The sequence below is a fragment of the Lynx rufus genome, unplaced genomic scaffold (genome assembly GCF_022079265.1).
Source record: "Lynx rufus isolate CCGP_SWC_20201006 ecotype Redwood Valley unplaced genomic scaffold, mLynRuf1.p SCAF_6, whole genome shotgun sequence".
NCBI lineage: Eukaryota > Metazoa > Chordata > Mammalia > Carnivora > Felidae > Lynx > Lynx rufus.
Genome location: NW_025814878.1, coordinates 94,418,574 through 94,442,014, shown reverse-complemented (window position 1 = coordinate 94,442,014; position 23,441 = coordinate 94,418,574). Strand labels below are relative to the sequence as shown.

At 36.5% G+C, this 23,441-nt stretch overlaps 1 protein-coding gene across 1 annotated transcript in view; it reads left to right on the top strand.

Annotated features, from left to right (window-relative positions):
* Window positions 1-23,441, top strand: part of TINAG (tubulointerstitial nephritis antigen) — an 84,000-nt gene that overhangs the window by 5,573 nt on the left and 54,986 nt on the right. The window contains exons 3-4 of the mRNA XM_047103195.1: window positions 413-502; window positions 6,876-6,990. Coding sequence (XP_046959151.1) covers window positions 413-502; window positions 6,876-6,990 — 205 coding nt within the window. The remainder of the gene's footprint in view (window positions 1-412; window positions 503-6,875; window positions 6,991-23,441) is intronic.

Genomic DNA, 23,441 nt, shown 5'->3' with positions numbered 1-23,441 from the left:
ATTTACCTCTTAATTATAAGCATTCTACAGGCAAGATATGCTAGAGGCCAATCGTGTTTCTTTGATCACAGTAACAACATATAAAAACAGGCTGCCTTGAAATGATTATTCCACAGAAAGTTTCCGAATACAAATACACTGAATTTACTGTCTAAATTATCTTATGTTTTCAAAATTCATTGACTGTGTGGTCATTTCATTTATTAATTGCCTAGGGCAGAAGTTAAGAGTATATTGAGTGGTAGCTAATGCATGTATTATTATTTTATTTTTGTCAAGAATCAAATAGGCATGTGGCTATCATTAATCAAGAATATGTTTTATGCCTTAACAATGTACAATTCTGGTTACTCATTTTATAAATGTACTCCATAAAGGGTAGGCCACTTTTGTGATTTTTGTATCTTTGCAGCACATGCTCAGGACAGCAATGGAAATGTTCCCAGCTTGTATGCCTTGTTCAACCAGAACTAATTGAACGTGTCAATAAAGGAGACTATGGGTGAGAAAAATCTTGCTTTCTAGACTTTGGCAGTCTCAGTTACTTCTCAGGTTTCAAACAATGTATTTCTTATCATTTACTTCTAAAAATGGTCACTATTTCAAAAGAAAGAGTGGGAGAAAAATGGGAAGAGAAATAGAAAGACATGTAAGAGTGGAATGCACGTAGTTAGATCTTAAATAGTTAAAAATTAAAACGCACAAAGAAATATAGAACAGGGTCATAAATTGTCTAGGAAGGAGCAGTGTCAGTGGTGTGAATGAGAGGAGTAGAGGAAGCTTTGGTTCGGATAAGTATTTGGGTAAAATTAGGAAGAAGGCAAAACATTGATTTATTCTTATAAACCATATCTCTCCCTCTGGTGCTGTCCTGACCCAGCCAATCAGCCTGGGAGAATCAGAAAGTAAGAGGTCAATATTCAATCTTGATGATTCCCCAAATAACCAGTCATCTAGACAATTTCACTGACATGACCTCTGCAGCCAATTTCACTTATGGTTGAATCACAAGACAAGTTGAGTCATTTTACTTTGCTAATAGAGTAAACATAAGGCTCACTGATGCTTAAACATAGGAAATAATGGTTTGATGCTCTCTGAAAGATTAATAAATTAGGTGGCTTCTCTGTTTCCATAGAGGGAATTATGATGTCAGTGTTAACACTGGTTTTCTTTACTCAGCTGAAAGGAAGAGAGATAGCTGGGTGGTATCCACCTCAGGATTTCTCCATTGCCATTGATCAAATCTCTATATTCCCTTAGTAACATTTTCCACATTCTGGAAAGGATTTCACATAAGAAGATCTATTATCAAGGAACTATAAAAATGATTAAATCCTGAAATACAATTTTAAAACTTAGAAGTATCAGTTTCCCCGAATGAGACGACAGGACAGATATTTCCCAACACAGTGATGACACTGAATTTCAACGTACCCCATATATCTTCTTGGAAGACATGAGATTCAGAAAGTTACAGTTTTTTTGACATTGTTACTCTTCAACCATGCTCAATTCCTGTGTGTGTGTGTGTGTGTGTGTGTGTGTACACGTGTTTAACCAATATTTTAGGTGATAATATGACATTTTAAGTATTTCTAGGGAAAATATAATTTTCTGTGGCTAAGTGATACTTAAATCACTAAAACAACATAAGAGTGTGTGTCATCATAAGAAATGATCTGAATCAGCTTCTTAAAGTAATTCAAATGCTTGGCCTATTGAGCACATATTTCCAAGAAGACATCAGCAGCAGCCTGCCTTTCCACCATCACAGAACTCACCGGGAACCACAGTCAAAGGCAACGTGGAAAATACACATAAGATACAGAAGCTGGTAGGAAGAGAATTCTTTTTCTGTCTATCATTTGTTCACTGTGAGATAACTCGAGGGCTAGTTAGGAGGCATGGGCTTCCCTTTTGTAGCAAACACAGATGACCTTAAAATGACAAAAAGTGAAGTATAATTGGAGGGAAAGGACACATCCATTGCCCAAAGAAAAAAACTTGATAAAAGAGACAAGCTATGAAGAAAAGGAGTGAAACTAAAATTACTACCAGAGGAGAAAAAACGGCAGGGGGAGTCCTTGAATTTAAAAGCTTCTCTGGTACTTGGGTGGCTCAGTCTGTTAAGTGTCAGACTTCAGCTCAGGTCATGATCTCTCGGCTCAAGAGTTCAAGCCCTGCGTCGGGCTCTGTGCTCACAGCTCTGAGCCTGGAGCCTGCTTTGGATTCTCTGTCTCCCTCCTGTTCTCTACTCCTCCCCCACTCATGCTGTCCCTCTCTCTCAAAAATATATAAATATTTAAAAAAAATCAAATAAAAGTTCTGGCACTCAAATTTTTTTCTGTTCCTGATGTTCAAATTGTTTTCATTTGTGAAATGAGATTCCTATTATTCAACACTTACTAAGTGGTTTTCAAAATAGCCTACATGCAAATATATACTCTCTTTGCCTTAAAACACTTATTTTTCTCATCTTGGTGGTGTTTTAGATCCAAGTCTTTATTCATTCTGCATAAGCTACTTGAGTGCATACTTATTCCCTGTGTTATTTTTTCAATGCAATCAATTAATATTAGCAAAATGTGTTTCTCTTGGGGGCACTGCTGATGATACAAATAAATAATTTCTGTCTTACAAGAATTTACAGTCTAGCTGAGGAGTCAACATGTCATCAGTTTGTGAAAGGATTTCTAAAGATAGGGCAGTATGCGAGTGCCAAATTAGTACAGGTATAATAATCAGCAAGTTAGTGGAACAAAGGGAGATAGATAACTTTCAATTATCTGATGTAGTACAGCAAACCACTCCAGAATTTAACAGCTTAAAACCATGAGTTTTTCACTTGTTCCCTTCAGGAACTTGGGATGGACTTAGCTGAGGCTCTTCTCCTGATCTCTGCCGCAGTTACTCGTATGTCTACAGGTATCTGGAGCCTCCACTGGGGCCCAGCTGTGGAAGATGGCCTCATTCCCCTGCCTGGTGGTTGGTGCTGGCTGTCGCTGGGCCTGTGTGTCTCCAGCAGGCTAGCCGTGGCCTCTCCACATAATGCCAGGGTTCAAACAGGGCACGAGGGGAAGCTGACTGCTTTTCAGGCCTAAGTTTGCAAGTTGTACAGAATCAACTCTCTTGCCTTCTGTTGGGCATAGCAAGTCCCTATGCCTGCCCACATTCAAATGTTGGGGAAATAGATCCACTTCTTGGTACAAAAAATCACAAATTATTTGTGACCCTTTATGATCTACCACATCTCTAAACTTGTTTTTTTTTTTTATGAATTGAAAATTTAGTTTTTTGGATAAGTTGCCTTTGATTTTTCAATAGTTTCTCAAATCAACATACCCCAAACCAAAAGGATTTACCACTTCCACCTGTCCTTGGTGACTGGATTCCCCTCTGCCTTGTCATCCAAGCCAGAAAATCAGAAATTAGTTTGATTCTTCTTTCCTCTTCACTGGCAGTCACTAGTCTCTCATAATATCTGCATTCATGGTTTCTTTAAGATATTTATGTTCTCTACCCCTCTGCTATATTCTAGTGCATTTATATTTTTTACATAGTTAAAAAAATTTTTAAGTATGTTAATTTTGAGAGAGCAAGAGAGAGAGTGTGAGTGGAGGAGAGGCAGAGAGAGAGAGTGAGAGAGAGGGAGAGAGAGAGAGGAGAGAGAGAGAGAGAGAGAGAGAGAGAGAGAGAGAGAGAATCCCATGTAGGCTCCTTGCTATCAGCACAGAGCCCAGTGAGGCTCAAACCCATGAACCATGAGATCATGACCTGAGCCAAAATCAAGAGTTGGATGCTTCACCAACTGAGCCACCCAGGAACCCCTTAAGTGCAATTTTTTATCAGGCCTCATTTGAGATGACTTGATTTTTCTGTTTCAGTGTCATCAAACTGAAACCAATCCTTTATACTTTCATGGTTATCCCTCTAAGTCAAAGCTTTGATTCTGCTATTCACTTTTTTAAAAAATCCTCAATGATACTCCATTGCTCGTAGAATATCATTATACTCCTTGATAAAAGTAACATTCTGGCCCAAATACTGCTTTACTACCTTATTTTTTACAATCTTTCCCCTTTCTGTCTCTCTAGGCCCTTCTATAGGTTTAACATTAAACATATCTGCTCTTTGCTAAATGTGCTACCCAGTTTCAAACCTGTATACTTTGCCTTTTTTTTTTTTTAAGAATAAATGTCCTCTTTGAAACCTGCTCATCAAACTCATTCTCATCCTTCCAGACGGAGCACGAAAGTCACTTTCTGAAAAAAAAAAAAAAAAAAAAAAAAAAAAAAAAGCCAATTCCTTCAGGCAGAGTTGTATTTGAATCCTCTACTCTGATCGTACCTTGACATATTGCTAACAAATGACACATACTGAAGTCATTTCTATCGTTGCAGTCTTTTTAGGGTCTGAGCTCCTGGAGAGAAATTTACTTATCACTAAGCTCTAAGAGAGAATAAGATAAACTAAGAATGTTCAGTAAATGCTAAATTGGATTGAAGGAAAAGTTATGAGTCTAGATCAAAGAGGATGGAATAGAATAGTAGTCTTTTCACACTGTTTTGAGCATAATTCACAGTAAAAAGTACATTTAACTTTGTGATTTAATATGCACACATGTGCACATGCATACCTGTACAAACAAATGCTATACATGCACACACTTACATATATAAAAATAGTACTTACCCTCACTATGTGCAATAAACTAATATTTCCTATTATTTCTCCTGTATTCTATTTATTTTTTTAAATAACAATCCCTGCTCATGAAATTGAGTAATTAATTAAATGACCACAAATGTATCTGAATATTTGAAAACTACCAGTTGTAGGGCACCAAAAACATACTTTACTGATGTCATGGTTTTGTCTATGGCTGGTCCTAATGGTCTCTTAAATGTGGGACAGTATCTAACATAGTCAAAGATTTCCTTTGGTGATGGAGATTGCACTCTAAAATTGTGGCTTACCAAGTGTCCATCAACTAATGAATGGGCAAAAAAAAAATGTGACACATATGTACAATGGAATACCACTCAGACATCAAAAGGAATGACATCTTGCCATTTGCAACAACGTGGGTGGAACTAGAGGGTATTACGCCAGGCAAAAATAAGTCAGAGAAAGACAAATATCATATGATTTCACTCATATGTGGAATTTAAGAGGCAAAGCAGATGAACATATGGGGAGGGAGGAAAAAAAGAGAGAGGGAAACAAACCATAAAAGACTTTTAATGATAGAGAACAGAGGGTTGATGGAGGGAGATGGGTGGGTATTAAGGGCAATGGGTATTAAGGAGGGCACTTGCTGTGATGAGTACTGGGTGTTAAATGCAAGTAATGAATCACTAAATCCTACTCCTGAAACCAATATTATATTATATGTTAATGAACTAGAATCTAAATAAAAATTATAAAAAATAAAAAATAAATAAGCTTGTGGCTCACTGTTGCTTACGGTTTTATTAACTGATTAAAAAAAAGCATTAACTTGGTAGACATATTACTGAAAATCGAGTTGTATTTTCCATCATGCATGATAGTATATCACATTATAAGCAATTTTGGTAATTAGCACAATAGGGTTGAATTTAGTTTGATTTAAGTACTGAAAATATATTGTCCTCAAGTTGTAAATAATTAAAACAAGCAATGATTAAATTACTATCATCTTTCTCATCTCCTTTCATCTCTAAAGAAAGTTTTTGTTGAGGAGTGCCTGGATGGCTCAGTTGGTCAAGCAGCCAGCTTTAGCTCAGGTGGCCCCGCGTTGGGCTCTGTGCCGACAGCTCAGAGCCTAGAGCCTGCTTTGGATTCTGTGCCTCCCTCTCTTTCTCTGTCCTTCCCCTGCTCATGCTGTCTCTTGCTCTCTCAAAAAATAAAATAAGAAAATAAAATAAAATAAAATGACCCTTAAAAAATAAATTTTTTTGTTGAATTTAAATTTCAATGTTAGATTTTGAAAACAAAGCTTCTTTTCCTATAAAAGGGCACAAACATTGTCTCTAAAAAAATAAGTACTTTTTGCTATTTAATTTCATATCATTTGAATTTATATCATCATTAATAATAACGAAGATTATTGAGCACTTATACAAATTAATTCTTTAATATAGGATAGAATATTTCTGTATTTAAATAAAATATTTAATAAAATTAATAAGCACTGAAGTATGTTTTTAAGCATAACTATTTTATCCTCAATTTTTCATGGCTACTTCCATTTACATGGTCAAATTATTTTTAAATATAAATTATGTATAAAACAATTACCTTGTTTAATCTATAAGTACATTTCTGTACATCCAAGCTTCTTTGTTTATTTTAATGTTTATTTATTTATTTTGAGAGAGAGGGGGTGGAGACCAAGAGAGAGGAAGAGAGAATCCTAAGCAGGCTTCATGGTACCAGCACAGATCTTGATCTGATCCCATGAACAGCGAAATCATGACCTGAGCCGAAATCAAGATTTAGACACCTTACCGACTGAGCCACGTAGGCACCCTTCAGGTTTCTTCCTAAAATTCATTTTATGACATTTAAATGAAACTGTATATATTGGTCTTTTTGCCATTTAATCCCATATAATATGTAAAGATTCATATTCTTAAATTTAGTGTATATTGATATAGCCTTAGTTTCCTCATCTAAGTCATGAAAATCTATTGAAATAGACATAATTTAAGAAATGCCTCATATGTTTTACTATAAGAGAAAGCAATAATGCATTCTTTATATAAAGGATATCTAGCTTACAGTAATAGTTCTGATGTTATGTAATTTCAGAAATATAAGCAAACATGTATTTATAAAAGTGATATTACATTACCTGTACCGATTTTTCTCTTTCATTTGGAATGCAGATGGACAGCCCAGAACTACAGCCAATTCTGGGGAATGACTTTAGAAGAAGGTTTCAAGTATCGTCTTGGCACCCTGCCACCTAGTCCCATGCTTCTGAGTATGAATGAAGTGACAGTAAGTGTTCTCTGTTTGATTCAAGTATATATGTGTTTGTACAGGCATGTTTGCATGTGCATTTGAAGATTTTTTAAATAACTAAAATCATGAATTTTGAGCTTTCAGAGTTAAAATTTTGTCATAAAAATAGAAAATCTTTACCAAAATGGTTGTCACCTTCCTCAGAAGTTTCGTGTAAACTCTGAACATTCACCAATGTCTAATAGAGAAAGTCTCCTGCCTTTAACAATGATTGTGTATTCATTTGCACACTAACGATTTCATAGAATTTCATATTTCTGATTATTAGTCATTAAGTGACCCAGTGCTCAAGCAAGGCATTAGTTGTCCATATTTTTTTTTTCAGTAAACACAGATATCTTTTGAATTCATCAAGACAGAGTTCTGCTGTCTTGGGGCTAGCCATTATCACATGAGGCTAAGGTAAATGGCAGTAACTGCAGACATGTATGTTAGGGTAATTTGTAAAGGTGCATCCTCAAAATTTCCACTACAGGAGCACCTTCAAATTTTGCTAGATGACCTCACAAACTCCTTCGTGAAATTGCTGCGTTTCCTACACTCTTACACTTTGCACTATTGTATTGGCTTTCCCCTTCGTTTTTAAGAGACATTGTCATCTGATAATAGGTATCTTATATAAGAGGCTTCTAGGTCTCCAGGGTCACAGACCTCTAACTCACAGAGCTGCAGATCGACCACCAGATGTGTGTTGTGTGGAGCACACATACTTCCCAGCTGAGATGTTGACTGTATTCAAGGGCCTGTACGACTGCCCTGGGCTGAGCGGTGCTCCTAAGTGTCTGGAGGCTTCAGTGCAGTGCAGGCTTCAGGTCCTGGCTGCCTGGAAGCTCTATGTCTCCGGAGTGAGCAGGGCTGTTATTTGCCATTGGATGAGGTGTAAATCCACAGGTTTCTCATGAAGCATTTAATGTACTTTGCTTTCAAGAGATGTGGTCCCCTGAGTTCCTATACCAATTCAAATTCCACAAATGGGTTCTACTAAATTATAACCAACATCAGAAAAGATCAAAATAGCCACCATGTATTGAGTAGTCGTGGGTTAAACGCTCTTATAAACACTATCATATGTTATCTCCTCTAATTTCCTCAGCAGCTTGATGAGGTGGGTACTATGATTATCTACATTTTAAAGACAAGAAAAGTGAGATTGAGGGAGGTTAAATTACACTGAGATTGGGAGAAGTGAAAAGCTGCCACAGAATTACTTAAATTGCAGAGACAGGCCATCTTAAAATATCTGGGCCCCCAAATTGTCCCTTAACGTTCCAGTAGAATCAGTTAGCTTTGGCCAGCTCAGGTTCAAAATAACAAAAAGCAGAGCTAACTTGATGAAATGATCAGCTGTAGAGATACTTTGGGATCTTTCCTAGAATGAGTAAGATACAAAATCTTTAGAGATGTGGCTCAGATTCATGGTTTTTAGTGACCTAATTCTATGATCAGGTGGAAGTGTTATTTATTTTTTTCTGGCTGCTTTTTTTTTTTTAATTTATCACCATCTGGGGGAAAAAAAGAGGCAGTATTATTCAAGAAAGAATAAATTCTTTCCTTTTATAAGGATTGTTTTATCGCTTGCTTTTATTAAGGGCTCCAGTCAGTCAAATACTCATTTGGGTGTCTATATACATTTTCTCTGTATTATTTCTAACATTTCCTTTTTAAGATTTAATTTTTGCAACTTGGAATATTTTATATTCTAGACATGAGTTGTGTTCCTTTCCCAAGTTGCCACTCACCACAGTATAGAAAAGGAAATCTAATTCTAATTCATTTATTAGTTGCTGGGGATTTGTTTGCATAAAAATCGCTGTGGAGATATTTACATGAAAAATCTTAATGATTAGTACTTTGGGAGAATTAAAATTGCCCAATGCTCTGAATTAATGGAACACAGTTGCCAGCTTATTCCAGGAAAGCAATAAGGAAAATCTGGCTGATCTGTAAGAGTTCCATTACCCACTCATGATGTAAGGTAAGGAAATAGCTTCTTATTTCTAGGGTATAGTAGCTTGAGGACTGAGGGCCTTTCAAAAAGTTTCCAAGTGTTGGAGGTGTCCTAATATATGGATATGGAAGAAAATCAGAAATATAACAAGTACTTCTAGGAAGTGAACTGAGTTGAACTGGTTGCTACAGAAAGAGCTACAAAATATGTCGATTCTCAGTCTGGCGACTACATAGAAATACCTCAAGACATCAACCTGCCTCTGAGTACAATGAATTGAATTTTTTTCTTTGTGGATATGCTTCTGGATAACTTCCCCCCCCCACTACCTTTCCCAGATATATATTTTTTAATATCATTTTCAACATAGGATGATCTGTGGGTAGAGCTAGAGTAGGCAGTTGCCAATAGTGCAAATAATTTTAGTAAGAAACTCCACTGCATCCCCACTCCCAAAACTTCCTTTCCTTGACAGTTTTACCTGAATGAGAGTTAGGGTTTATAAAATTCTTTTTCCAGGGTGGAACAGATGAGCAATGAGTCATTCCTGGTTTCTGGGAAGGCTCTTCTGTTCCCTGGCTGGATTCCTGGTTTCATTCCTTGGTTTAATCCACTATTCCCATAATGTGTCTGCTGAGCACGAGTTAGAGAAATGCCAGTAGGCATTGTGCAGAGTGTTCCATGATCACATAAATATGCAAAATTTGTTTAATCTATAGGAGCTTATTCAATTCAAATGAATATTTGTAGAGTGTGGTTAGTAACAATGAAGAATAAAAAGATGCTGAGAGTGTAGGATTGGAAAAAGTTAGCTTCAGGGTTTTAGGGAGCCCTTCCTGGATGGCAATCTTAAGTGAGGACAGACAGAAGAAAACATAAATTTACTGTTTTCTCTGGGTACAGTCAGAGTAGATGGGAGGAAGTGAAAAAGGGAAAGAAAGAAGGCAGTTTAGACCATACAGCTCCTTGGTGTTGAGAAAGACTCATTTCACCCACATTAGAATCAATTATGTTTGGTGTCAGGTCAACAAAAGCTGGCTGGTGAATGAATGCATATTTTTATTTTTTTTCTTGATGTTTTTCTTAGATTGGTATTGTTTAAAGCAATACCTTGATGGAACAGTTCTGTTCATAATGGTTCTACACTAAAGATTTTATGAACGATTAGATGAATCAACCATTCTCTGGCAGTCCATTGAAGCTGTGTATGTTGTATGAATAGAATCACAATGTGACTGATTGGAAGCTGGCCATCAGAAAGCTCCCCACAAGAACTTCAAATTCTGCCCGTTGAGTCTTTTGTCTCCTTGTAGTATAAAGCAGGCTGTGACACAGCTTGACCCTTATTTCAATATTTCTTGACATTTGTTCCATGGACCACCAATCTTCTAAGATTGGGAGTAAAGATGTACCATCTGGTGGCATTTGGGTGGCTCAGATGGTTAAGCATCTGACTTTTTTTTTTTAAATTTTTAATGCTTATTTATTTTTGAGAGAGAGAGAGAGAGAGAGAGAGGAAGGGGCAGAGAGAGAAGGAGGCACAGATTCCGAAGCAGGCTCCAGGCTGTCAGCCCAGAGCTCGATGTGGGGCTTGAACTCACAAACGGTGAGATCGTGACCTGAGCCGAAGTCAGACACTCAACCAACTGAACCACCCAGGCGCTCCAAGCATCTGACTTGATCTCAGCTCAGGTCATGATCTGGTGGTTTGTGAGTTCCATCCCTGCATTGTCAGTGCAGAGCCTGCTTGGGATTCTCTCTCTGCCCCTCCCCACCTCTTTCTCTCTCAAAATAAATAAATAAACTTTAAAACAATAAATTAAAAGATGTCCCATCTGTGGTCAAATAAATTTGTGAAATTGTGCATTATATTTTCCTTCTGAAAATTCACACTAGAGCAGAAGTACATTTAGGGATAAATTAGAACTTTCTCAGTGTCTCAGCAAACAATGGAAACAACCAGCTATTACGACTGTATGCAAAACTGGCAATGGCTGAGGTCCTTTTGAGCCAGCAGAAACATCACTATTGAAGTCTGTTAATAGGCACGAGTAAGCCAGTGTGTTTACCCATGTGGGCACCATTCCATACACCAACCATGATGAACATGAGCTTTGGAGCCAGTGTACTTGGGTCTCAATCTGGCTCCTTCACTTATCGTCTCCATTTTCTCCTCTTTGAAATAATGACAGCAGTACTACCTTGCTCATAACAGTTGTAAGAAGCCATGAATTCTGAAAGAGAAGTAGTTATTATATACTATATTGCATATATAACAGAAATGTTATTATATACTGCATAAAGTTGTTCTTTCTCCTTTAGCTTAACCATGGGAAAAGAGTAGGGTCAATTTCATAAGAAAAAGTTATCCAAAACTTCATCACTTGAAGATTTTTATTTCATAAAGAAAAGGTGTAGTTCTGGAAATATTGGCCCTATTGGAGTTTACATATTTCTGGTGAACCTGAAAATTTTTCTACTATGCTCCTAAATCAAGTCAAGTCAAATTAAATCTAATCTAATCTGGTATGATCTAATCATCAGCTTTGTACCTGATTGTTTTTCTAGACATAATGTCCAAGTGCTTTTGAATTTGGGAGATAACTTCAAGAAGCTTCATTGCATTATATTCTATTATAAATATTACAAATATTTTGATTTAAAAATAGTATTTTCAGACAGAAATGGGGAAATGGAGAGTTCACTTGTATACTTGGCACAGTTCAAAAAATTTTTAAATAGTTTTGTTGTTGTTGATTCCCCAGGGAGAACAATAAAGTTAACCAAGTTATGATAGATGTTTTAAAAATTTTTTTGTGAACCTTATACCTTACTAGTATAACATCTTTTCTCAGTCATCCAATATAAATGATTTTGGTGTATTTTAGTTGGTATTAATAATAAAGGAAAAACAATGTCTTTCTCTATGGTTTGTTGGAAGTTAAAAGTAAAATAATATTTTATATAGTAACTTTTAAAGCCACCAATCACTGAAATGAGAAATGAAAATTTACTTAATCATCTGGATACCTGACCATTCTAGCTAACACACAGTATTAACTGACTGGATTTATTTCTCTAAGTCATTCGTTATAACAGGAGGAATTTGTTTTTTCCTGTCTGAAATATATTCAACAACACCAAGTACTGAGGGATGAGAATTACCTTTGCAAAAAAATCAAAGTGAATATAATGAAGTGTAGCTTTTAACCCTTCATAGGCTATAGAAATTTTTTATTTCATTAAAAATAATCTACTTGATTCCAGAAGTGTTTGTCACCTGTGTGAACAGAAACCTCTGTAGAAAATGAAACACTATCTTAGAAACATGAAGAACAGAGTTACATGTTTTTGTTCTTTCCATAATTTTAAACAAAAATGAACATTTGCCCCATAAAAATGATGGTTAGCTCCCACATACATGAATATAGGCAAATGGCATCAGGCTTGAATAATAACTGTAAAATGCAGGTCTCAGTGATGCTGCATAAGAGGGGCACAGCCAGATATCTATCTGGTGGAGTCTGTTTACGTGTATATTTTCCTCAGTTCATCTCAGAATCGTCTCATCTATGTAGGTAAAGAGCCTGGGACAGATTAGGATGCCAGTTCTTGCTGTCTCCAAATTAAGAGTTTGAAAATTTAAAGAGCACCAAAGCATGTGCTTGTGTCTCCTTCCTTTCCCTCCGTCTCAGAATGGAACCCCACAGCCTTCGAGAAACTTTAGAACATACGCATACTGCCTCCCTCCTTATTCAGCTGAACTTGTGGCAGAATGAGTGTCTTATCTCTCAAGTCAGTTTTTGAGTTTTTAGTTCTCAGTTTTATTTTTCTGTGCTAGTTACAATCTGGTGTGTAACACTGTGATATAATTGAATGTGACTCGAACAACACTGGGAGGCTGAATTGATCACTGCAAGGCAGCTCTCCAAAAAGAAATGTGAAAATTTATTTCTCCCTCCTTGTGAATAAATATTTGGTGCTGTCACAAGAGTAGATTCCTGAGGCGATCTAGTGTGTTGATAGAGCAAGCACCTGCTCTCTGGGTTACCCTCAGACCTGGGTTATCTAGTCCATTCTGTGCTTCTTCCCAGAGCACGTTCTTTGCTCTGCTTCACAAGCAAAATGATGTGAAATGAAATGAAATAAGATAAAATACTTTGCATTGGGTCATGGGCATTTAAAATCATGAATGTCATTTCCATTTCCCAGAGTCTCACAACACTTACGTAGCTTGTAAAAAAAAAGTAATGAGAAAAAAATCTATTTAATTTTCAAAACCGGTGTTTCTCAGAACTGTTAGATTAACCAACTCCTTCTTTTATAATTATCTATTACAATTCCCCAGAATTAGTGTTCTAAGAAACTCATTTTAGGAAGTATCATAGTTCATCAATTTCTAGATGCTTATTTTCTTCACTTTTTTGCACCTCTGAAATTGGGATGCTTCTTACATTTGATAATGTCCTGGCTTCCGTGAAATATGGGACTGTTGTGGCAACTTCAATGTCTGTTATGTGTACTATTATAATTATGGTTACACTCATCTGAGAATGACAAAAATTCAAAAGGATAGTGGCTTAAATATCATGGAAATTGACCTATCACCAGCAAATCTGGAAATGGGTGGTCTTCCTCTAGAATTGCACTCCATGGTGTTGGATACCCAGGCTTCTTCTTTCTTGTTCTGTTTTCCAGAGTGTTCTATCCAAGGCCATGTAATCATTCAAGAAGACTTCTCCATGTCTAATTTCTGCTAGCAGGAAAATAAAAAAGATCAATAAAAAGAAGTAAAAGTGAAGTATCATTTATCTCTGAAAGAAAATTCTCAGAAACTGCCAATGACTCTTAGGCTTATATCCCATAAAGACAGAACTTAGTAAGGGGACATGCCTAGAAGCCAACGGGGGCTAGGGAAGGCAGTCATTTTTGTGACCTGCACGTGATGAGCTAAAACTGTTATTTCTTTTTCTTTTTTTTTAAATTTTTTAATGTTTATTTTTGAGAGAGAGAGAGAGACAGAGAGAGAGAGAGAGAGCGAGCATGAGCAGGGGAAGGGCAGAGAGAGAGGGAGGCACAGAATCTGAAGCAGGCTCCAGGCTCTGAGATGTCAGCACAGAGCCCCGATGTGAAGCTTGAACCCACAGATGTGAGATCATGACCTGAACCAAAGTTGGACGCTTAACCGACTGAACCACTCAGGCACCCCTAAAGTTGTTATTTCTCTGAATGAAGGGAATCCTATGGAAAGGGGGAGGATTGGAGAATTAGCACTACCTCCATAGTGTTATCATGGAATACTGATATTTGTAAGTAGATCACTAAACAAATTACCGTATAAATAGAAACTAGAGAAATATCCAAGCTAATTCTTCCAGAGTTAAAGGACTGATGACCAATATTGTTGAAGTTGAGAAATTCATTTTGCTGTTAGCAACCAGAAAATTTGCCTATCCTCTCCAACATCAAATAGTTTAGAGGGAATTTCTTGGTATTCATGGCCTTGGATTGTGAAGGTCAGAACAAAATGATATTCTCTGTTGCCTTCTTTTGATTCTCAGATCACTCTGATTATCCAAATTTAAGTGGAGGAAAGTGCAGCCAGAAATAGAGGCAGTAACTCACATAGTGGATATTGTAGAGATATGGGCTCCTAGTAAGAATGTCCAGAATGTCTAGAATTTGACTAGAGTGTTCTCAAGCTGCTCTGTGATTATGTTTGCATTACTCTTTCAGAGACTTTGATTCAGTTAAATGCAGGAAATACTATAAAAAATTCTCCAGTGTTCACCATTGCATTTGACTTTTATATTTGTTCACAAGATCTTTAATTTTTAACTTTAAATAGAAATATTGAAGCAGGGAGACCGTTGAAATTTAACTTCAAATTTGACTAATGTTAATTTAAAAAATAGCTATATTATGGCTGAAACTTTTTCATCATTACAGTTAAAAAATTTAAAAATGCCCTCTTGCAAAAGTGTAAATATTTTTAAAAATAAATTTCTATCTTATTTAAGCCACTGTCACTTTGAAATTTCTGTCACTCACAGCTGATAGTCTTGATTTTTTTTTTGCTTTATTAAGCATCCTTTAACAAAAAAAATAGCATTTGTTAAAGCCCAACCTCTATTATCAATTCCTAAAAGTTATTATTCTCTGATGCCTACCTTAGTTTATAAGCCCTTAAAAACACTTTTACATTACAGACATGCAATAATCATGGAATAATGGGATAAAAAATTTGCTTTTTGTTTATTACATCAGGTTAGCTGATATCATAAGGCAAATAAAATTGTAAGATAGTATTTGCCTGTTGATCTTCAAAGCCTACTGGCTTATTCTTTGGAAAAGCAATATTAAATAAGTGATAAATTTCTGAAAGATCCAATAGGTGAGCTTTATGAATTGGATCTGGCTTAGTGGGTTGGTAAATATGTTTTCAATAAAAAATGTCATTTTGCTTGTTATTTCTCTATTGCCTTATCTTATTGAGGAAGATTGACAATTAGTATATTCTTAAAATTTTATTCAAATCCAAGGTAGTTAACATAGAGTGTAATAATGGTTTCAGGAGCAGATTTAGTGATTCATCACTTACATATGACATCTAGTGCTCCTCCTAACAAGTGCCCCCCCCTTAATGTCCATCACCTATTTAGCCCATCCCCCACCCAGCACCCTCCTGCACCCCTCAGTTTGTTCTCTGTATTTGTGAGTCTCTTCTGGCATGACTCCTTCTCTGTTTTTATCTTATTTTTCCTTCCCTTCCCCTATGTTCATCTGTTTTGTTTCTTTTCTTTTTAAATTTTTTTTTAATGTTTGTTTATTTATGTTGAGTGAGAGAGAGAGAGCGCAAGCGGGGGTGGGGCAGAGAGAAAGTGGGGGGGAGAGACTCCCAAGCAGGCTCAATGCTGTCAGCACAGAGCCTGGCATGGATCTTGAACTCCAAACCATGAGAGCATGACCTGAACTGAAACCAAGAATTGGACGCTTAATGGACTGAGCCATCCAGGCACCCAAATTCATCTATTTTGTTTCTTAAATTCCACATATGAGTGAAATCATGTGATATTTATCTTTCTCTGGCTTATCTTGCTTATTATAATACATTCTAGTTCCATTCATGTTGTTGCAAATGGCAAGATTTCATTCTTTTTGATCGCCAACTAATATTCCATTGTGTATGTATATATATGTATATACAGTATATATAAATATATATACATATATATACATATATATACACATATATATATATACATATATATATATGTATATACACACATACATACACACACACACACACACACACACACACACACACACCGTATCTTCTGTATTCATTCATCAGTCAATGGACATTTGGGCTCTTTCCATACTTTGGCTATTTTTGATAGTGCTGCTATAAACATCGGAGAGAATGTGCCTCTTCAAATATACATTTTTTTAATCCTTTGGATAAATACCAAGTAGTGCAATTGCTGGGTCATAGGGTGATTTTATTTTTAATTTTTTGAGGAAACTCTATATTGTTCTCCAGAGTGGCTGTACCAGTTTGCATTCCCACCAGGAGTGAAAAAGTGTTCCCCTTTCTCTGCATCCTTGCCAACATCTGTTGGTTTCCCAAGTTGTTCATTTTAGCCATCCTACAGGTATGAGGTAGCATCTCATTGTGGTTTTGATTTGTATTTCCCTGATGATGAGTGATGTTGTATTTCCCTGATGATGAGTGATGGGATGATGAGCATCTTTTCATGTGTCTGTTAGCCATCTAGATGTCTTCTTTGGAAAAGTGTCTGTTCATGTATTTTGCCCATTTTTTCACTGAATTATTTGTTGTTTTGGGGATATTGAGTTTGATAAGTTCTGTACAGATTTTGGATATTAACCCTTTATCCGATATGTCATTTGAAAATATCTTCCCCCATTCCTTTGGTTGCCTTTTAGTTTTGTTGATTGTTTCCTTTACTCTGCAGAAGGTTTTGTCTTGCAGAAGGTTTGTCCCAATAGTTCATTTTTACTTTTGTTTCTCTTGCCTCTGGAGACATGTCTAGTAAGAAGTTGCTGTGGCCTAGGTCAAAGAGGTTGTTACCTGTTTTCTTCTTTAGGATTTGATGGTTTTCTGTCTCACACTTAAGTCTCTCATTTATTTTGAGTTTATTTTTGTGTATGGTGTAAGAAAGTGGTCCAGGTTCATTCTTATGCATGTCACTGTCCAGTTTTCCCAACACCATTTGCTGAAGAGACTGTCTTTTTCCCATTGGATATTCTTTCCTGCTTTGTCAAAGATTAGTTGACCATATGTTTGTGGCTCCATTTCTGGTTTTTCTATTCTGTTCCATTGATCTGTTTGTCTGTTTTTGTGCAAGTACCATACTGTCTGAATAATTACAGCTTTGTAATATAGCTTGAAGTCCAGATTGTGATGCTTCCAGGTTTGGTTCTCTTTTTCAACATTACTTTGCCCATTTGGAGTCTTTTCTGATTCCATACAAATTTTAGAAATGTTTTTTCTAGTTCTGTGAAGAATGCTGGTGTTGCATTGAATGTATAGATTGCTTTGATTGTATAGACATTTTAACAATATTTGTTCTTCCTATCCATGAGCATTGAATTCTTTCCCATTTCTTTGTGTCTTCTTCAGATTCTTTCATGAGCTTTCTATCGTTTTCAGGGTACAGATCTTTTATCTCTTTGGTTACTTTATTGCTAGGTATTTTATGGTTTTTGGTACAATTGTAAATTGGATTGGTTCCTTGATTTTCTCCTGCTTCATTACCGATATGTAGAAATGCAACCAATTTCTGTACATTGATTTTGTATCCTGTGACTTTGCTGAATTCATGTATCAGTTCTAGTAGTTTTTTTGTGGAGTCTTTGGGTTTTCCATGTAGAGTATCATGTCATCTGTGAAGAGTGAAAGTGTAATTTCTTCCTCTATGATATGGATGCCTTTTCTTTCTTTTTGTTGTCTGATTACTGAGGCTAGGACTTCCAACAATATGTTGAGCAACAGTGGTGAGAGTGAACATCCTTGTCGTGTTCCTGACCTATCAGAAAGCTCACAGTATTTGCCCATTGAGGAGGATATTAGCTGAAGGTCTTTTGTATATGGCCTTTCTGATCTTGAGGTTTGTTCCTTCTATCCCTAACTTCTTGAGGATTTTTACAAAGAAAGGATGCTGTATTTTGTCAAATGCTTTTTCTGCTTCTGTTGACAGGATCATGTGGTTTTTATCCTTTCTTTTATTAATGTGATATATCACATTGATTGATTTGTTGATATTGAATCACCTTTGCAGCCCAGGAATAAATCCCACTTGATTGTGGTGAATAATTCTTTTAATGTATTGTTGGATTTTATTTGCTAGTATCTTGGTAAGAATTTTTGCAAATATGTGCATGAGGGAAATTGGTCTGTAATTCTCCTTTTTAGTGGGGTCTTTGACTGGTTTTGGAATCAAAATAATGCCTGTCTCCTAGAACGACTTTGGAAGTTTTCCTTCCTTTTATATTTTTTGGAACAGTTTCAAATGAATAGGTATTGACTCTTCTTAAAATGTTTGGCAGAATTCCCCTGGAAAGCTATCAAACCCTGAACTCTTGTTTGGTGGGAGATTTTTGATTACTGGTTCAATTTCTTTACTGGTTATGTGTCTCTTCACATTTTCTACTTCTTCCTGTTTCAATTTTAGTAGTTTATATGTTTCTAGGAATTTGTCCATTTCTTCCAGATTGCCCAATTTCTTGTCATATAATTGCTTATAATATTTTCTTATTACTGTTTGTATTTCTTTGGTGTTGGTTGTGATCTCTCCCCTTTCATTTGTGATTTAATTTATTTGGGTCCTTTCCTTTTCCTTTTTGATCAGTCTGGCTAGGGGTTTATCAATTTTGTTAATTCCTTCAATGAACAAGCTCCTGTTTTTATGGATGTGTCCTACTGTTTTTTTCTTTTTTTTTGATTTCGATATCATTGATTTATGTTCTAATCATTATTATGTCCCTTCTTCTTCTGGTTTTGGGCTTTATTTGTTGTTCTTTTCCCAGCTCCATTAGGTGTAACATTAGATTGTGTATTTGAGACCTTTATTCCTTCTTTAGGAAGGCCTAGATTGCTATATACTTCCCTCTTATGACTGCCTTTGCTTCACACCAGAGGTTTCGGACTGCTGTTTTCTTGTTCTCATTGGCTTCCATGTACTTTTTAATTTCCTCTTTAATTTCTTGGCTAACCTATTCATTCTTTAGCAGGATGTCTTTAATCTCCAAGTATTTATGGTCTTTCCAATTTTTTTTTTTTTTGCTTGTGGTTGATTTCAAGTTTCATAGCATTATGGTCTGAAAATATGCATGGTATGATATTGATCTTTTTTGTACTTGTTGAGGGCTGATTTGTGACCCAGTATGTGATGTATTCTGGAGAATGTTTCATGTGCACTTGAGAAAAATGTGCATTCTGCTGCTTTAGGATGGAATGTTCTAAATATATCTGTTAGGTCCATCTGGTCCAGTGTGTCATTCAAAGACATTATTTCCTTGTTGATTTTCTGCCTAGATGATCTGTTCATTGTAGTAAGTGGGGTATTGAAGTCCCCTACTATTATGGTATTAATGTCAATGAGTTTCTTTATGTTTGTGATTAATTGATTTATATATTTGCATGCTATCAAGTTGGGTGCATAAATATTTACAATTGTTAGATTCTTGGTGGATAGACCTCTTAATTATGATATAATGCCCTTCTTCATCTATTATTACAGTCTTTATTCTAAAATCTAGTTTTTCTGATATAAGTATGGCTACTCCAGCTTTCTTTTGACATCTATTAGCATGATAGATGGCTCTGCATCCCCTTACTTTCAATCTGCAGGTGTCTTTATGTCTAAAATGAGTCTTTTGCAGGCAGCATACAGACATGTTGTGATTTTTTTGTTTTTTGTTATTGTTGTTGTTTTTTTTTTTATCCATCCTGATACCCTATGTCTTTTGATTGGAACATTTAGTGCATTTACATTCAGAGTGATTATTCAAAGATATGAATTTAGTGCCATTTTGTCACCTGTAGAGTTGGTTCTCTGGTCCTTTCTAGTCTTCTGGTCTTTGTCTTGTTTTGTTTTTCTCCACTCAAAGAATTCCCCTTAAAATTTCTTGCAGGGCTAGTTTAGTAGTCATGAACTCCTTTAATTTTTGTTTGGGAAACTCTATCTTTCTTTCTATTCTGAATGACAGCCTTGTTGGATAAAGAATTCTTGGCTGCATATTTTTCTGATTCAGCACGTTGAATACATCCTGCCACTCCTTTCTGGCCTGCCAAGTTTCTGTGGATAGATCTGCTGCAAACCTTATCTGTCTTCCCTTGTAGGTTGAGGACTTTTTTCCCTTGTTGCCTTTGTAATTCTTTCCCTGTCTGTGTATTTTGTGGATTTGATTATGATATGCCTTGATGATGGTTGAATTAGAACCAATTAGATTTTGTTGAATCTAATGGGAGTTCTCTGTGCTCCTTGGATTTTGATGTCTGTACCCTTTTTCTGATTAGGAAAGTTTCCAGCTATAGTTTGCTCATGTAAACCTTTTTCCCCTTTTTCTCTCTCTGTCTTCTCTGGGACTCCTATGATTCAAATGCTATTCATTTTTAATAAGTCACTGTGTTCTCTAAGTCTTGTGTATTGATCTTTTTCCTTTGTTTCCCTCTTTTTTTCTGCTTCATTATTTTCCATAATTTCATCTTCTATATCACTGACTAACTGTTCGATTTTGCCATCCTTGCTGTCATGGCATCCATTAGAGATTGAATCTTGGTTACAGCATGTTTAATTTTGGCATGACTAGCTTGTAGTTCTTTCATCTCCAAAGAAAGGGATTCTCTGGTGTCATCTATGCTTTTTTGTAACTCCAGCTAGTACTCTTATAATCGTGGTTTTAAATTCCAGTTCAGACTTCTTACTTATATCAGTATTGATTAAATACATGGCTGTCATTTCTTCCTGTTCTTTCTTTTTTTTTAAATGTTTATTTATTTTTGATAGAGAGATAGAAAGGGGGTGGGATGGGCAGAGAGAGAGGGAGAATTTGAAGCAGGCTCCAGTCTCTGAACAATCAGCATGGAGCCTGCCACAGGGCTCAAACCCACAATCTGTGAGATCATGACCTGAGCTGAAGTTGGATGCTTAACCAACTCAGCCACCTAGATGCCCCCTTCCTGTTCTTTCATTTGGGGTGAATTCCTCCATCTTTTCATTTTGGAGGAAGAAAAGAAATTAATAAAATTAAAATTTAAAAATTAAAAAAAAACACAAATAAATCAAATAAAGGATGCAAGATCCTAGGTGTGTTTTGGTCTGCTTGTTGAGAGCAACTTGACAGAATAGAGAAAAAAGAGAAAGGAAAAACCTAGTTAAAATTAAAAAAAAAATTAAATACTAAAATAGGATAAAATAAAATGAAGAAAGTAAAATAGAATAAAACAATTAAAAAATAAGAACATAAAAATAATTTTGTTTCTTCTGGTATCCAAGAAAGGGAAAGAAAAGAAAGAAAAAAGAAAACAACCTGAGCAAAAACAGAAGTGAAGAAAACGAATAAATAAAGGAACCACCAGACAGAATGAAAACTGAATGCAGTTACATCATTTCCCCTAGAAATGAAACTTTGAAGCACACTATAGTCTGTAGACTAATCATCAGGTGGAAGGGATTTGTGCTGGTCTTTTGGGGGATGTACCACAGATGGGCAGGGCTTGGTGTAACAGCTCCCTTTTCCACTTGATGACACTGCATAGCTTATTGGGGTCAATCCCTGTGTGTATTCACAAGCTAGAGGTGAAAATGGATTCACCCAGTTCCTTACTCTTGGTGCAGGAATGCCACACCTTCACTGACCTGCGATCAGGCACCCCTCCTTTGTCTCAGGCCTCCATCCATCCCACTTCTCCCCTATCCATGTCCAAGCTGTCTGCCTGCACCTCTCTCCAGAGTTTTATCTTAGATGGGATTGTGTGTCAAAACTCCACACTTTAGAGAGACCTGTGGCTTGGATGCATGCAAATTCTCTGGGGAAAGTTCTCACTGAGCAGTGGCTGGTGTTGGCTTGTCTCAGAAAATGTTTGCGCGATGGCACAGCAGCAGAGGTTTATGGTAAATCACCCCACACAGCCCTCTGTGGTTTGGTTTTGGTGCCCTCTGGCATCTTTGTTCCAGTGTCAGTAAATGTGGCTTCTCTCCAGGGTCCACTGGGAATTTTGCTAGTGGGAAGGCCGTATGGCCTCTAATAAATGCACTCCAAGCAGGGAAACTGCTTCTCGCTGTGTGGCACATGGACCCCTCAGTCCCTGATGCCTGCTACTGGGGATTAGCCCTGCTTCCTCACCAGAGCATCACCAGGCACTGAACTCTGAACCTTCAGACTCTGCACTCCACTGTTTCTAGAATCCTGGTGCTATTGAAACTCTCTTCTTTCTCCCAAAGGTTTTGGGGAACAGGTTTCTTGTTCAGTCCACTGAGAGTGTTTTTACTCTTTCTCTCTTTCGCACCAGCTACTTTTGGTGGGAGTGCTTTTCTTGCATGATCCTGTTGTGCTTTATTCTCTCCCTTTCTCTTTCTCTCTCTCTGTCCTCTCTCCATGAAAAGGGCTCCCTACCCTTCACAGCTCTTCCTCCCTTCACCTCTCCACAACCATGTACCTGCCAAGCTCTGGCTCAAGTTATGCAGATTGTTGCATTAAGCCTTAGATCTATTTCCAGGGTGGTCAAAATGGTTTGATGTTCGTCTAGCTGTGTTTCAGGGATGAGACAAGCTCAGGGTCCCTATACTACTCCACTATCTTAACCCCCGAACAGTATTTTTTAAAGCAATAAATTGTAAAAGCAATAAAAGCAGACTGGTATTTATAATTTAACTTAATGTGCCTAAAGAGGAAAAATCATTTTTTAAGAGATGAAATCCACTAGTTAGATCTATATCTCCTCATTATTATAAGGTATTTATTGAATACCTCCTGTGTGCAAAGAATTCTGGTAGGCTTTGGAATATGGAAGTCAAATTCTAAATAATTCAACCAGGCTGAAATGTGTTCAATGTAATGGTTGTATATTGCCTTAACAGAGTAGAGGGGAAATGTCCTAGCTATGTTATTAAATTGTAATTCTGAAGTGGTAAAGTAACAACTCACACTGCACGTATTTTTCTGAAAACTTGAGACAACTTAGTATTATAAATGTTTAAGAGCTCATTGATGAGCCAATGATAATAAAATTGGGAAGTATTAGTAATTAATAAGATAGGTATATTTCCATTGTAGTTAGAAAGACTCTTTTGGAGACTGACTCTCTATCTCTGGAACTCTCTATTCAGAGCATAAATTGATTGAGCTGCAACTCTAGGTTTCTGCAGTGTGGTCAGTCTAATGGTATAAGGATCTAACATCACCTGGATTTCCATGATACTTCTCTTAAAGGTATCATGCAGACACTCTA